Below are 17,858 nucleotides of genomic sequence, written 5' to 3' on the forward strand. Positions count from 1 at the left end.
ACACACACACACACACACACACACACACACACACACACACACACACACACACACACACACACACACACACACGCGCATGTTACAGGGGGTACGTGGGAAAATTTCCCAGGTGTGTAAAATAATAAATAAAAATAGGACTGAGATATGTAGGTCCCTATGATTTCTGTGGTGCGGAAAATGCATACGGAATCACAGAACTGACACAAAATGGAACCCTGTATTAAATGCGGAATCTCACAGAATTTTCTCATTTGGGGGAGTTTCTGATGTATTTTGGATGCTGCTGCTTCCTTCACCTGCCATTACCTGGTTTATTTGTTTAATTACTTTTTCACTTTCAAGGCAACATTTTTATCTTTGTTTAATTTGGGTTGAAAAAAAATAAAATGCCTGAGAATTAAACTTTCTAGGGAGTTACATAAATAATTTTCATTTAATGGTAAATGAACTGAGCTTATAGAGCGCTTTATCAAGTCCCTCCGGACCCCAAAGCGCTTTACACTTACAGACATTCACCCATTCACACACTGATGATGGTAAACTACATTGTAGCCACAGCTGCCCTGGGGCACACTGACAGAAGCTAGGCTGCCATGCACCAGCGCCAGCGGACCCTCTGACCACCATTAGTAGGTAAGGTGGGTGAAGTGTCTTACCCAAGGACACAATGACTGAGACAGGTGGATGGGGGAATCGAACCGGCAACCTTCCAGTTCCAGGCCAACTCCCCTAGCCACTCCACCACAGTCGCCCTTAATAATCAGTTGTTGTACATTATAGTCATGTTTGACTGAGGGGTACTAGTGGTATGACAAAATYGCTCAGGGGGTGCACAAGTCAAAAAAGGTTTGGAACCACTGTGTTAAGAGACCAATAAGGAAATGACACAGCTATTTTAGATTTATTCTGTTTCATTACTTATATGTATTTTTAAATCAAGTTTTCTAAATTGTTCATATAGTTGCAGCAACACTTTCAGAGTGTTTGTAGTGATTTTAAATAGGATATATGCTTGTAAATCTTTCTTTTTCACTCATTTTATTCAGTTGGGGTCTATATAAAGTGGACCTGCAATGCTTTGGTCTGGATTCCTCCTTATTGTAACTCCACAAACCCATCTTTCACCCCTTTCCTGAGATATGTCTCAGATAAACTCATTTTGGTGCTGTCCCTTAAATGCAAATTGATTAAAACATGTCAACAACAGAAGACTGGTCCTACCATCCTTAKATGTTGGAATCAGAGTCTGAKTCAGAGCCAGAGGAGAATACAGAACTGCAGAGTTGCAAAATTAGTAAGTCAGAAGTCCATGAACGTTTTTTAATCAGTTTAGCAGCAAATAGTGTATTGTTCAAAATAGGTAACAGGGAGAAGAGAAAACTGAACTGTTTGAAAAATATGACCCAAACAGAATAAAGATATCTAAGCAGCACTGGGAGAGACTAAAATTCAAAATCTCCACATTCCTACACAACATTTAACAGCTAAAAAAAAGTGGATTTTGCATAATATGTCCCACCATTGAGTTATATAAAAGAGTGTGGACTGGTCACATGACCTTAAGGTTCACTGTAACGGCAGCCATTAACTCCACGTCTCTATTTGGCATTTTTGGTAGATACTGGCTAAGTAAGTGCTGAATTACTGTATGTTTGATTGCAAAAATGTTTATAAGATGTCAAATACCTCTAGTTTACTTTAGATTAGCCAGGATGAAAACCTATTTTAAAAAATGACGTGTGAAGTAGGTTTTCTTTTATGTGGCAGATTTAGGGTTACTTTGATGAATTGGAGTCTAGAGTCTTATCACAAGATAAAAGTTCGTAACATTTGACCTGCCTGCTGATGTGGGAACAAAACTCAGATATGAATAACTTGAACCGACTCTCTGATTAATTCAGCTCTAAAAGAAAACACAGTGAACAGTTACAGAATATCAATTTACTTATTTGCATTGACAAGCTTTCTCTCAGACTCCAAGTATCAGTTTGATCCAGAGGCAGATGGGCATCAACATCAGTGAAACATTTATTTGAATAAAATCTCCAAGAGATCTCCCAGAGAGAGCAAGGTCTCTGTCACTGGGCTGCAGATGATGCCAATGAGCTACAGTTCTTCAGAATACAAATTAGACATTTATAAAAWGAGTCTTCTACAATTAAATCTGATGCATAACATATACGGTATGAAGGTCTTAGAAATAATATTTTCAGTCTAATTAATCATTAGAACATAAAACGGATGTTGGAAATGATGGAAATAGAATTTGTAAAAGTACAAAATTGGTTTAATCATAATTTAGATAAAACAAATTACYTAATATTTAGTAGAAAGAAAACAACTTATGTTCCATTTAGAGTGGATGGTGGTGAAATTTGAAGAGTCAGTGAGGTGAAGTTTTTGGGAGTCATCATATAAATTACTTAAGAACAAAAATGGCAAAATCTGTTGCAGTTCTGTATAACGTTAAGGAGTTATTTAATGATAAAGAACTATTTATACTATAAAATGCAATAATTGTTTCACATAAGATTTATTGTATAGAAGTCTGGGGAAATGCATTTAAAACAATTACTAAACCTATTTTCATTTTACAAAAAAGAGCCATAAGAATTATTACAAGAAAGCATTACTATCACCCATATAATACATTGTTTCATCAGTTAAAATTWTTACAATTTTATGAGTTGGTTGAATATCATATTCGGCAAGCTATGTATAAAGCTCATAAAAATGTATTACCTTCAAACATACAATCAAATTTTGTTAAAAGGGAAAGCTGTTATYATTTGAAGGGACTATAAATGTTTATTAAATTATTCCTATTCGATTAGGGAGATTYAGAGACAAAAGGACAAATTATGTAAACTGTTTCTATATTTTATGGTATTAGCCTGTATGCTTATACCATGCAGCAATGAATGGTGAAAAATATGTTAAGTAAAAAACTATATTCTGTAAAACATTAGAGATTTCACATGTTTACTGAATATTGGCTTACCTTGCTGGTTTTCATCCATGCAACACAAAATGTAAATAAAACTGACCTAAATGGACTCTAAAGGCAGCCTGTTTGGTTGCACTGCCCCCTAGAGGCCAAACAAAAGATTTGAATTTGAGGGGGATAAAAAATGACAAAACCTCATTTATCACAAACCACAGAGGACAATAGAGCTCTGAATCACCTTGCACACCTTTCACTCAAGACAATTCTAAATAACAGTGTGCTAATTAGCATCTGGAGGAAACCATGGCTCAGCAGCTTCAAGCAATCAAAACGAATCATTAGTGAGCTGAGATCTGCACACGACTACAAAAATAAAACACCTACCACAACTCAGCTGCTTAAAATGATCCTATTTATATTAGAAAATTTCTCGACAGTCATAGAGGTCACATTTTTGGGTAATTTCACTTGCGCCTTGGAGTCACTTGTGTTGCAACGTGCAATCTTGGTCTGAGCAAATGAGAAAGCCTTGAACAAAGACAGGATTAGTCTGGGAGTTGGCAGTGTGGTCCAGAGGAACAAAGAGGGCAGAGAGGTTGACAGATAGAGCATAATCAGCCTGGCGACTGCTCTGCTGCACCTCAGGGAACGCAGAGCTCTGGAGGACACAGCACTTACAAAAGAAAACCTTAAATGGATGAGTGTTGAGAGAGGGAAAACAGAAGAGCAGATTACATTTGTTCGCTAAGCACAAGGATGCAGTAAAAATGACTTAATAGGTGAGTTCAATCTTTGTGGAAATTGCAACCAGCTGGGGAATAAAATGAAGAGCAAAAAAGACATAATAATATTGAAAGCAATAGAAGAAAAAGACCACCACTCACCCCTCTAGAGCCACAATGTCATAAAAGCATCAGTTTAAACTGCAGCAAAATATGAAGCAGCCAGATTTCATGCCAACCTTACTGCTCAGTCATTTGTCCCACTAGTGGACCACAATGCATGCTGATGTCCCCAGGTTGTAAAACCTATGTGAAGTTTTTTTGTGCAGGTACTAAAACAACACCCAATGTCACTGTTTGGTGTGCTTTAGGCCACTTTAATCAATTTTTATAGCATTTATTTTAGGGCTACACGTCAGCAAACAGAGCACTGACTGTCGACATCTGGAAACCCTAATTGGAGAAAGGACTATGGACATGTTTTAGAAATTTTCAGAATTATTATCTGGATCAATGATCTGTATAGACAAGGTGTTCGTAAAGCCAGATAGGAGAGGAAACAAGAGTACCTAAAAAGGAAGCAGAAGGAAGGAAAGGAGAGAGAGCATTCCACTGCTGGCGTTTTCTAATTTTCAGGAAGTACCAAACCTAAACACATATAAACAGCACCCTGAAGGTAGGTTTACAGTTGACACGGTGCGCACACCAATAGTACCGCAATCGCGCCTTCCCCACCCCTGTGTGGCGTTCCGCACATGTAGGGTTGGGCAATATTGGCAAAAAAAAAAAAAACACGATTAATTGTGGTATTTAGCCGATAACGATTAATTTGACAATTAATCCCCTAGAGTCCCTGGACACCCTTATTTCATAGTCACATGACCAATTCAGTGGGAAAGATTTGCTCATCATAAAAATCTGTTCCAAATTGTGTCAAAATTACAGACTTCAGGCTATACATCAAATTTTAAATTGTGTTGATAGATAAATAAYTTACAGAACRTTTTTTTAATGTTCGTCATATTTGAAGCTGAYAGGAGCAGCGAGCGGATTCTACCTGTTGGCATTAATCGTATTAATTGTCAAGTGACAAAAATTAATCGATTAATGTTTTTCTGACGATTAATCACACATGATACGATTATGCCCAACCTTACGCACATGGTTGTGCACCTCCGAATTTTTGTAACTCCACAAAGGCTGCATGCGCCGTGCACCATTCAAATTGCTTGTTTGTCTGTCAAGCTTTTGCTTTCCTACTTACAACATTTTCACAAGGTTTAAAGTGTACTTCCATGTATCCTTTTGGAGAAATCTACATCAACGTAACGTAAGAGCCAGGTATAAACTAATCCACTGCTGGCAAGCTATAACTGAGCCTTTATGACAGACTTGTAAGGTCCAACCACAGGTATGAACAAAAACATTAAAATTTCCCATAAAAAATCCCTATAAATATGATTTTAAAAATGGCAGCAGAGTTCTCATATGTAGAACAAAAATTAATTGTGCCTGTAACATCCTTTTCACGTCCGGATGACCTCCTCTTTAAAAAGCTTCAAAAGCTAATTTTGAAGCAACAGCACCAAGACTTTCCTGATCCAGTTATTTTTGTTGTGTGGGATTGGGAAGGAGAAGCAGATTCCTCAGCTGGTCCTTACAAGAATGAAGTAAACTGGTTATGAATGTGTCACGCTGACCTGGGTAGTGACCAGAGGCATGCCAACAACCTTCCTATGTGTGGACTATTGAGAGTTCTGCAAACTCAAACATTCTTGGAAGGCAGGTTGAGTTCTGATGTCTTTGAAGAACAATGCAATACATTATGATGGCAAAATGACATTCAAATAATACCACATGTATTTTTACAGTCAATCCAAATGCAGGGAGGAGAGATCTTTGAGAATTTTGACTTGTATTCCACTGAGGCCTACCATCATGCCAGGTACACGAGCAAACCCTTTTATCCACTTAAGATCTTCCAGCTGTGCCGTGTTTTCCCCTGAAGTCTGTTTTATACTTTCACAAGACATGAGAATGGAAAATCAGTCTTTACTTGTCAGGAACTAGCAAGGACCAACTGTTTGTAAGGCCAGTACTTTCTCTGTTTCTCTGTGTATAGCAGCGCCCTTGAGATGCACTACAATTTCCTACTGTATCAGAAGAATGAGCCTGTGATCACCCAAGCAGCACTTGTAACTGTTAAGCAACATCTCTGGTACTTGGGTTACTTCTGAAAGGAATTTGTAATATTTGATGACCATAATAATGATGATGAAAAGCAGATTAAGGCAGTTGCATTCAACACAGATTGTCTACAACTCCCTAGGCAGGAAAAACTGGGAAGCCTGATTTTCACACTGTAGCTGATAGGCTCGTCAAGGAAAAGCCATCACTTGTCACATTTCTCACTGAGCTCTTCTGGCTGCTGTTTCAACTACTAGGAATGGGAAAAGAATGGCTGTCAGGACATCCAGCAATATGGGCAGACAATGATGTGTATCAGTTTGGCAGCAGATTTTTTATGGATGAGATGGCTGGTAATGAGCCTACACAGATGTACCGGATTGTGCAAATATGACCCAAGACTCCACCCATTTGAACACTGTATTCATAGACAGAGCTGATGAGGAAGAGTGGCAAATCTGCAAAAGCAGAAACAGCACCATTGTGTCTATTACTGTTCTGCATTTTTTTTGTCTCACTAATACTTGTGTTGGATTATGGAAACATGAATCATGTTTGATTAAATGTTACGATGTGTTTTAACATCAGCAGTAATCTTTTTGCAAAAGTGTTATGGTTAATAGGTAGAAACTAGATACAAAATTTTAACATTATGGATGTAATTTCAATGGTATGTGGATCTCTGAATAGAAGAAAATGTTGTGCATACTATTCAACTCTACATTTAACAGCTGGCACATGTTTTACTAAATAAAACAAAAATCTAAACAAGTTTCCCTTAGTTTTGGAGTAAAACAAAGTTTTATCAATACATGCCAGTGGTTCCTTGGGCTGGGATGGACCCTAACCAAGGGGGTCTTGAGAACATGTACAGTGTTTCTCTTTACATTATTCAAGCCCCCCCGCGCCAACGAGACGGCCAGCCCCTCCAAGATTTCACGGCATGTAGTCATTTTTATTTAAATAAGGCCAAATCAAGTCGAGAGCTATGTTTGCGCCCCTCCATATCGACTTCTCGCCAAACTTGGGGGAAAAAAGATGGCGCAGAGCAAGGCTGAGCGCTGTGTGGTCCTCACAAAGATAGAAAGACACGTGTGTGTGCGTGCGTGTGTGTATGATTAGATGCGCGATGAAAACTCTGCTTTTTTTTAATCACGTAGCACCAATGTGACAGCTTTGCAAGCTACTTTTTCTTTCTTTAAAAGAAAATGCAACAGGTGAAGCCACAGTATGGTTACCTTATCAATAATTACTTTTATATACGTATTACAGCAAGAATTAAACCCCCACCCCAAGACCAATTTCCTAGTGGAAACACTGATTTATAGAAGTAAAATTAACTTCAGATATGAATGCCAATGGCATAATTAGCTATAACTATAACTAATAATGGTTGATGAGAGTGTTTTAAATGGCTTTTTAATATCTATATGTGACACTGACGTGTATTCTTCAAATAAAAAAATCAAAGCAAACATCTTTATATTTAAGTAGCTTGGCATTTAAAACGTAATTTTACCCATTTTGCCACATAACGGATATATTTTCTTTTGAATATGAATTTGGCTCAGCTAGAGTGAAACAGCAAGTGACATCAAAGCGGAACTCTAAAAAAAAAGGAATCCCTGGTCTTTGTTAGTGAAACAATAACTGACTCGTCTTCATCTTTTTAAAGGATAGCTCGACCCCTGCTGGTTGCCGCATGACCTGTTCACCAGTTCCCCCATGTTTTTGTCAGGTGTGTCTTCTTGAATGGATGTTCTTAAATGTAATTTCATTGTGCTCTGTACAATGACAATAAAAGCATCATCATCATCATCATCATTATCATCAACTCTCTCTGATTAGGGCAACGGTACAGAAAATTCACGATTTGGATTGATACCTTAGTGTCACAGAAAACATTTTTTGATATAAAAGAGATAAATTTTCATGCTCTTCTTAACTTGTAACTTATAGAAATTAATTATGAACATTTGTTTAACATCAAAAGTACAGTTTTTAAATTAAATGTTGCTGAAACCGTAAGTTTCTCAGTGGATCTGCGCTCGACAACACAGCCTAGGTGGAGTAGTCGAACACAAATCTGAGCCTTCAACACAGAGCATCTTCAGAAGACAAGTTGYTWAAYRWAATTTTAAATATCTGTATTGTTCGATACAAGTGCGTAATCAACCTAGAGCACTGTATTGACTGAGTTGATACAGATAGATGTATTGTTGCACCTCTGATAGTGATTAAAAATGATATAAAGAAACATCAGATTCTTGTCTACAGTCTGTGTTATCCGTTGTAGCAATGCTTTGTTCACATTCAAACATTCCCTTTTGACATCACTTCCTCTTACTTCACATGCAAATATATCAGCAACTGTTCATCTCAGTGGCATGGTTTCTTTTTGCAATATGTTTTTAAGTTTTTGTACAAAAATGCATTCATTTTTGTATGAAAAAAATTGATGTTACAGGCACTTTAACCAGCAATAGGAGCTCACGAGTCTTTATGACTTTTGTTTTTCAGGTTGAAAACCTGAAAGGTTTGGAAACCACTTGTACATATGCTAGCAGTGCTGAGTGAGCAGCATCTGTACGTTATTAATCAGCTAACAAACTTTCCAATCAACACATATTAACCAGTGAACGTGACTAAATACTGCTCTTTGCAAACTAAAATCAAATAATGTCCACAACTACCTAAAGCAGACTCTCACAAACAGAATTTTGATATCTGGTTGTCCAAAAGGAAGATATGTCATTTGCAATGTAGGAAACAGAGAAAAAGAATAGAGACATTGAATGAGGGGGTATGTCCAAACTTTTGACTGGTAGTTTAAACTGAAGGCAAACGGACTGTGCCCTGTAAGCCTTTTCTGCCATAATAACTCTAGTCAAATGGTATGCCCATTTGAGAAGAAAAAATAAGAAGAAAATTCAATGTGAAGCTTGCCACTAACTGGGCAGCAGGCCAGTCGATAGATGGCAACTGATACAAAACAGGCACACAAGCTATAACGCATGAAATCTCCTTCTGAAGCCAAGAGCTGTGTCCAGCTGGTTTATTTAAGCTAAATGTCATGCGACAAACAAAGAGAGTCTGTGAACATAATTATCAGTGATTGGTCAAAGAGAGCCAGTTACTACAGAGACACAAATGTCAAAGGTTGCTGTTGATGAGGAAGATTAACACAATACAAGTAGGCCTGTCACGATAACAAATTTTGCTGTGCGATTGTCTCAAAAATTATTGCGATAAGCGATAATAATGCCTGGTGACCATTTTACAACTAATAATTATAAAAGCGTAATATGTAAGTGCAATAAATCAATAAACTTTAATTTTTAAAAGATTGGTTAACAAAGTGGACTCTCAGTCTCTAACAAAAAATGCACTTGAATAAAAAAAACAAAGAACAACAAAATGTAAATTAAACACCACACACACAACTAAGACAGTAAATAAACAATATTAAAGAGCAGCATCTCTTTAGAGATGAAGCAAACTACACAGCCTGGTGAGGACCCACTGTTTCTTATGGGGACATAAGCCCAGTTCACATCCTATGTAAAGGTTAGGCTTGGTTTAGGGTCAAATGGTAATAGAAAATACTGGTAAATTAATGAAAGTCAGTGCAAAGTCCCCATGAGGATAGAAGAACAAACGTGTATATGTGTGTGTGTGTGAGGAGGGGACAGTCAGAGTGCTGCGGGGGAGGAAATCAGACAGTTCAGAGTTTTCCTCATGAGTTGTTGGGACAGCTACAGGCTTTTTGGTGTTTAGTTAAAACACAGATGGTGCGTTTAAGTTTCCTGTTATTTTTGGGAGCTACAGGTTAAGTCTTGACGAGTCTGTCGCGGGTCTGGGGGAGTTTCAGCCCCCACCCCTTCTCCTCCCCTCTCTCTCTCTGTGTCTAACCGCAGCGAATTTCAGGCTCTGCAATTGCTCCGACACTGCAGCAGCCGCGTTCTGCTTTGAAACCAATTCCATTTCCATTTTTCAGAAAGTTTGTTATTGCTACGGGTTCTCATGCTCAAAATATGCACTCTAGAGTCAATTCTTTAACAAAAAAAGCTTAAAAGATTTAACATCAATATAAAATCTCAACCAAAGCATATAAAATTAAAGTAAAAGAAATATAGTTTAAGATGTTAACAATCTAACAAATGAACTAAATCATGCAAAATTCAAGTCACTCTGGAAAAACTATAATAAACATATAATAAACATTTATTATTTTTTATTTAACATATTTCTCAATATATAAAATTTAACAAATATCAAGACAACATCCAACTCTTTGTATTGTAAGATCAGTTGTGTAACTTATTTCTTTGAGGTAAAAACTCTTAAAAACAACAAGACTGTTTTGTCTTATTACACAAATTAATATCCAGCTCCACGTGTTTCTATTGATGTCATTTCCCCACTAGAAAAATGTGTGATGGAGGTCCATGGAAGTCAAATATGTTTAAATCAAATAAACAAAAGAGGATGCAGTTAAAATAAATAAAAGGTATTTAAGCTACGTTTTGAACATCCAAAACACGTCCAACACTTGTTGGCTGCTTGTGCTCTTTAGGTCAGACGTGTGTCGGGAAGCTCCTCTGTTGTTTGAGACGCTGGGGGAACCGTCTGATGGGGGAACCGTCTGATGGGGAACGCGGCTCCACCTAACACCAGTCTCTGTTTAATGGTGGATGAAATAAAGAAAGTGGCGGTGCTTTATTTACTTTGAGCAAGTGAACGTCATGTTCACAAGATATTTAATCCACCAGATAATTCAGAGGCGGTCTGTTTGGTAAATTTTACTCCAGGAGCTGCGAGGCTTGTTTTCAAGCTTCAGACTGAACTGAAGCAGCGGCTGCTGACGTCATTACGCTCTTGCGCGATGCTGTGTTCAGGACAAGCATGGAAAACTCACCACTCTTATGCCAATACGGTCGCAATGATACATTTAGGTACCAAAATGGAATTGCATGAACATTCACGTGGTGGTTATGTAATACAGCAAATCGATAATAAAAAATCTGCGTCGACAAATTTACATAATCGACGTCATCGATTATTTCAACTAATCGGTGCAGCCCTACTGGTTTCCGATTCAGCCAAGTCCAGAACAGCATTGACCTTATCTGTGTTAAAGCTCATTTTTCAGACTGTGTTAAATGTTATGAAATATAAACACTGATTTGTAGTATATAAAATGTTTTTAAAATGAATAATAAACAGCTGTATTCATGACATGTAACATCTTTTGATAACTTGTTAAATATTGTGTTATAAACCCAGCATCTTCCTAAGTTATTGACCTGGCAGAGGCCAAAACATAGCAAAATTAAGTTGATGCTATTAATAGCAGAAAACAAACTAACCAACATCCTGGTGTTCATTAAGAAAAGATTTAAGAGGCTTGCTAGTTTCCCCAAATATGACCTCGGTATGCCCCCTGCTGGTACATTTCTGTATTACGTCTATTTTTCTATGAAACTTCAAACCACAGCCTCCAAATAACAGCTTTGCTCTTGTCAATGTTGAACAAATGTGGAAACATGTCAAATGCTTATTGTGAATCTTGTTTGGGTGGCAGGGGGAACAAAACGTACCTTGATGTGACTTTGTGGGAGGGGATTGGATTGCGGCCCATACACTCGAGCACAGCACAGTAAGATGCAAGATTTGGCTTCAGACAAGCTTCTTCTATCAGCATAGAGATGTGCCTCACCTGATCAAACACACCCTACAGAGAAAGACGCGAGGGAGCCATGGTTAAAACGTTCAAAACAACTTTACGCAACAATATTTCCTCAAGCGATGCTTGATGCAGCCAATCAGACACATTTACTGATCAAAGCTGAGACATCATTTAACCGTTGTGTGGTGCAGCTGAGTTTGTCGAGTAACTAAACATTTCTTGCACTGTCCCAGTTTTTCATGTTAGAACTTACCTTCTTGGCCCACACTTTCATCAAGATGTTGTACATGTCCGTGGTGAGATGTTTGCGCCGGGACAGGATTCTGTGCTGACTGAGCAGGAAGTCCTGTGCCCGCTCAATGTCCCCCATGAACACACACGCTTCCAGGTAAGACAGGATGCTGAGCTGGATGTCCCTACATGGACCTCGATCCTCTCCATCTTGCGGAACCCCTGTGGTCTCAGAAAGTGTCCTGTCACTTCGTTGCTGACTGAGTTTTTTGTCAAGCTCCTTGTTAGGCAGTTCCTTGATGATCGTCTTTTCTTCGCCATCTTTTCCTGCTCTCTTGCCGTCCAAGGATTTCCGTTCCGGTTTGGACACTTTATGTGACACAGGTGTGCTTCCTGCAGATGCTGCGGTTGATGAAGAAGCTGCAGCATTAACTTTCTTTGGCAGTTTCACGCCACTGCTCCTTGTTACTGTTTGCTGCCCTTTGGCACTTTTCTGGAAAGTCAGCTGGACTTCATGCAGTTTTTTAAGTTTGTTTTTCTTCTCTTTGGACAATTTTTCCATCCAGCGGCTGAGCTGTGCTTTAGAGGTTTCTTTATGCACTCCAGATTTAGGAATGTCCTTTTTGTTCTGAGGTGATCCTTTCCTGGGAGTCCTACTAGATGAAGCATCTTTTCCACCAGAGGGAACTTTAACAAAATGCACCTTTGCATGATGGACATCTAAAATGGCGTCAGACTGAAGCTGCTGGATCCTTGCCTCAAGCACTGAGAAGGAAATAAACATCATTAAGTGTATTATGTTGTTTTAAAGTCTAGTTTAATCACACACTATTATTCCCTGGCCTTTGACTCTGAGTGAGTTGGTTCTTAACCTCTTTGTGTATTAGTACAGTGAACATATCTACGGTTTCTGGTCGTTGTTACTATTATTACTATTACCATTATTATTAAATAGTAAATGGGCTGTACTTACATAGCAGCTTTCTATCCAACCAGGATCCTCAAAGTGCTTTAAACTAACATCTGTGCCCTCATATACCCTAACACACAGCACTCTGGTGTGTCTATCGACAAAACTTATCTGAATACATCAGCCTATAGAGACTAATCAGTGCTTAAATCACATTCATACACTGATGGGACACATCAGAGGCAGTGGGTTCAATGTCTTGCCCAAGGACACTTCAACATACAACTGAAAAGCAATGGAGTCGAACCGCCAACTCTCTCAATGGAAGATGACTCCTCTGACCACTCAGCCACAGCTGCAGTATAATAATTACTAGGGATGTCCCGATCAGATACTCAGCATCTGTATCGGTTGCAGATGTGGCCATTTTTTAGAAAATCGGGTAGAATCAGATTTAGTCATGTGATCAGACCGATCCAGTTTTCGCGACAGTTTTCAGCATCATCATGCTTTTCAACTGCTGTTAAGAAGTTAAGACACACAAGTATGTAACCGTGTCCACAGTGTGGGAACACTTTTCAATAGAAAACAATGATGCTGAAAATGCATCTTGCAAACTCTGATAACTGGATGTTTCTTATGGTGGGAACAGCAGGGCTCGCTTTAATACTACCAACCTTGTCACTTGGAAAGAAATGAAAAAATAAAGCTATCGGATCAGTATCAGAAAGACCAATCATTAAAAAAATCTGATTATATTGGGAGCCAAAAAATCTGGATCGGGACATCCCTAATAATTACTGGTATTATTCTTGCTTTCTTTCTTTTTATATTCTCTAACTTTTGTTGATCTAAGTAAAAGGTTCTGCAAAGTGCCCCGAGGGCAACCTGAGGCAAAGGTGTCAGAAAAACTAAAGACCCTCCTCTTGCTAAATGTCTGTTCATGGGGCTCTCATGCTCATGCTGCAGAGGATGAGACCATGCACCTGGCAAAAAACACCTGACACCAGAGTTCCCTGCCCCTGATGACTGTAGAAAACTTTTAAAAAGTTTACACGTACCGTCTAACAACTGAGACTGTTCAAGGACACGTTTCTTTCTTTCATCTGACTTTGGAAATACAAATGAAACACTTCTTCTTTGAAGCTGCAACGAGGTTTCTGGAGAAAAGAAAGAAAGAAAACAATCATTCGTTAAAAAGCTTTAAAAAAAAATACTGCAGATTATCATCCTGCATAGATATTTAACCACTCACCAACAGCAAAGAGCTGACAATTTTCACTATGACTAGCTCTTGTAGTCCAAAAAAAACTTTATTTTCCCACATTTTAATACACTTATTATTGTCCTAATTTTAATTTATCATGCAATGAAGTGATTTATGGCTTATCACGACAGGCCTAGTTGGCCTTGTGCTATTTTAAATAATGCTTTATAAAAATAAATGGTATGGTATGGTATATTATGGTATGGTAACTCACACAGCAGGCTAAAGAAAACTGTTTAAAACTACATGTGACTCAGTTGAAATGTGAAAAGTTTTTTTACACAAGAATTTTCGATGAAAGTCGATAAAAATTTGTTTATCACGTAACATTATCGCTACAACTTTCCTGCTTTACCTCACCTGATATCCGTCTGACTGAGCCGTTTCTCAAAGACAAACACAGCCGGCAACAGTCTGCAGAAGACCGGTCAACAGCACATCTTTTCACCAAACTGCGCCGACTGAAGCATTTAATGAAGGTACACGCTCTCAGAAGGGACATGGTGACATGTAATAACCGCGTTACTTCCCAGCACTAGGCCGCGGCCATCATGAAACAGACGAAGCTGGTCGCGAGCGGAGATGATCGATTTGTCAGACGTGACGAGGAGAACTCAGATAAATCGATGCAGACGTCACGGCTTTAAAAGATTTTAAAATGTTTCACCGAGCGAGTCCGAACAAAATGATGGATTTTACATTTTAAATTATAAAATACAATAAATGTTTAAGTTATGACTCACACTGTGTTAATTTACATGATTTCCCTCTGCTTTTATTTTAGGGGTGAATCTTCACAGAATAACTGCTATTTTTACTTATACAAAAGCAATCGTCTTTTTTTTTTTACATACTGACTTTTATGGGTTTAACAAACAAAATTTTAATGTTTTTATATTATTATTTTTTTTATTTGATTCTTGGCCAACAGATGGCAGTCTCCACACAGTTAATCAACGAGAAGTTAATTTGAAAAAAGTTGAGTGAATATCTGAAAATAACTAATTACTTGTGCTTTTAATAAAATGTTTTGTCACATATTTGTTATTTAAAAAACGTACCAAGTTGTGTTTTTATGAATTATTTATGTTTGTTTTGTTTATAGTCTTTAGTATAGTATTATTTTTGTAAAGTTTTCTTATTGATGGTGTTGTCTGTGTGGGACACGACTGCTGCTGCTGTGAACCTGTAATTTTCTGCAATGTATCAATAAAGCATCCATCCATCCATCCATCCATCCATCCATCCATCCATCCATCCATCCATCCATCCATCCATCCATCCATCCAACAAACCAACCAACTACAGCACATAATAGTTTTAGAAAAACAAATGTTTGCATCTTGTTCATGGGTCATGAACCGAGTCATTATCATTTTTCTACACTCTGCACAGTTGTGGTAATACCTGCTACAATTTTGTGTTATATTTTAAACCAGCCGCTGCCATTTCTGTGTCACTGGTTCCCATGTCCAGCAGTCACAAGAGACAGGGGACACCCTGGAGAGATCACAAGTCCATCATAGGCACACATTAAGACACATAACCATTCACTTAGGAACAATTTAGAGCTACTACATAATTAACCTGACATGCACATTTTTGGTCTGTGGGAGCAATGCACAAGGAGAAACTGTGACCATCTAAAGGTGATGACTACCAATTGCATGTTTTAAAAATGACATAGGCATGTACACCACTAACCTTTGCAAAAATGTTTTTTTTAGGAAAGAATGTGAATCTCAGAATTGCCAGAGTACAAAACAGATCTGAATATGTTTTCACAGAACTTCTATAATATTTGGTTTGGTACACTTTATTTTAAAATCCTCATCTGATCATTTACATCTCGTCAGCCCAGGAAGAAAAAAAAATCCCTGAACATGAGTTTTCATTTACTGCCAGTCATGTGAATTAAAGCTGATCTTCACCCAGGCCAAAGTACCTGTCGCAGCTTGTCGAAATATATCGTTTTCTCTTATTAGTTGACTTTTTAAAGTTCAAACCTTATAAAGTTGAAATCAAGTGTGACTCTGGTCCAAATTGAAATTAAACCCGAATGTATCTCATTAACATCCTGTACACTCTCTGACCCCCAGCAGTGCCAGCCTTACCTTGTCATGCACCCATAAAGCGTTCTTAAACACTTTAGCGGCCCTTTATGTTCCGACAGGCTGGAGGTTAACACAAGCACTACTTGACAGAGAGGGAGACGGGGAGAAGGGTTGGAGCAGAGGAGGAAATGAGGTCTGGGCAGTACATCTTTTCTCAGCGGAGGCCGAGGCTGGGAGCACAGCGGTGGGTGTCTGCCGCTGAGCTTTAGGTGAGGATCAGGAGGTGTTTGTTGCCACAGTTCACAAGCAGGGCCCCTTGACAGCCTCGTTTGATGTGGTCGGCCCCCGTCGGCAGCTGGCTCTTTGCGCTGGTGTGACAGTCATTGCCGGGTGAGTGACTGTCAATGCCCCACCAACAAAAGAGGAGAAGACAGCCATTCATGGGGCCCGATAATGGCCAGGCCAGGACAAGGCTGTCTTTCTCACCTACTTTGATCATGCAAATTCTTTCGCACACCTTTGTAGGGGCTTCCTATTTGTTTAACAGAGCCAGATTGGGCTGCTTTTAAGCTGCATCACCTGGCCAAGGTAACTTAATGGAGATACATCTCTGCGAGATTTGTGTATGTTTAAATACCTTTGACATGGAGTTGTCAGTGCATGTGAGTCTGTTGTGTGGGTTGATGCACCAGCACCCCTTAGGCCAACGTCTCATGTAGAAAAAAAACACCTCTATTGTGGCTCACAGTCTTGTTACAGTTTCCCCATATTTATATCGTAATGTGGACAAAGTTATGTCTTAATTGCATTGATCAGATTTAAATGATGCAAGAACAACTTCCTTATCTGCAGAGCAACAAATAAATGTTTCTTTTTCTGTCTACGTCTATGTGCTTATTTTAGACCAGTTTATCTGTGCACAGGTGTGAAATTGTTCCTGACAACCTAAATTTGTTATTCCCGTTTGCAGCATCAGATAGATACTTATCACAAAACTGCTGACAATGAACAATGGTCATATAGCAGGATATACAAATATAGATTCAAGTTTCAGTGGCTCGGTCAGTTCATTTAAATCCGTCTGGATGTTTATCATCCAATCACAGCTCAAATAGATCAGATGTTGGTTATCTTTGTTGGGTCTGAACTGATAAAACAAACATGTCCGACAAAACGATGAACGGCCGCTTAAATCCTAAAAGAAAAAAGAAAAGTCTGCCAATGAATGATTTCCTCTTATATGTTACATGTCCTGTTACATTCATAGACCACTCATACAGATTTAGCACCATTCAGTTCAACGCAACCCATCCATCCATCCATCCATCCATCCATCCATCCATCCATCCATCCATCCATCATCTTCCTCCTGGTCCAGAGTCAGGTCTTGTGGGAAGCTGCTTTATCAAGGAGGCCCCTTTTTCACAGTTACTTCTTCCAGTTCTTCTGGAATGACTCCAGGTTGTTCCCAGGTCAGCTGAGAGGGTCTCTCCAACATGTCCTGGGTCTTCCCTGGGGTCTCCTCCTAGCCTACCATTCCGTCTTGATGCAACACAGCTCAACTCTAATCATTAGAGACAAATCTGGCATATCCCATCAATTTCTTCAAGAAGTCAGAGGTCAAACACTCTGTCAGTTCACAGTGGATTTGAAAAACACAATCTAAAAGACACATTATACAGCTAATTTCTCCTGATTTTTAGAGGTGCATTTGAGAAACAATTGGTGAAAATGGTTGTGAGGAGCGCTTGGATATTAAAGGAATGGTTTAAACTTTTGTTGAGATTTGAAATTAATTACTCAAGAGACCAAAGTGAATTGCTCACATCACAATTACTCAAGCTTGAAGTT

The 17,858-nt window shown here is 38.6% G+C and overlaps 1 protein-coding gene across 1 annotated transcript in view; it reads right to left on the reverse strand.

Annotated features, from left to right (window-relative positions):
- polrmt (polymerase (RNA) mitochondrial (DNA directed)) overlaps positions 1-14,504 on the reverse strand; it is a gene marked incomplete in the record, with an annotated part of 110,396 nt that extends 95,892 nt beyond the window's left edge. The window contains 4 exon segments of the mRNA XM_014004565.1: positions 11,457-11,590; positions 11,799-12,541; positions 13,748-13,846; positions 14,314-14,504. Coding sequence (XP_013860019.1) covers positions 11,457-11,590; positions 11,799-12,541; positions 13,748-13,846; positions 14,314-14,455 — 1,118 coding nt within the window.
- Positions 14,505-17,858: the final 3,354 nt, after the last annotated feature.

Source organism: Austrofundulus limnaeus, unplaced genomic scaffold (assembly GCF_001266775.1).
Source record: "Austrofundulus limnaeus strain Quisiro unplaced genomic scaffold, Austrofundulus_limnaeus-1.0 Scaffold25, whole genome shotgun sequence".
Taxonomy (NCBI): Eukaryota; Metazoa; Chordata; class Actinopteri; order Cyprinodontiformes; family Rivulidae; genus Austrofundulus; species Austrofundulus limnaeus.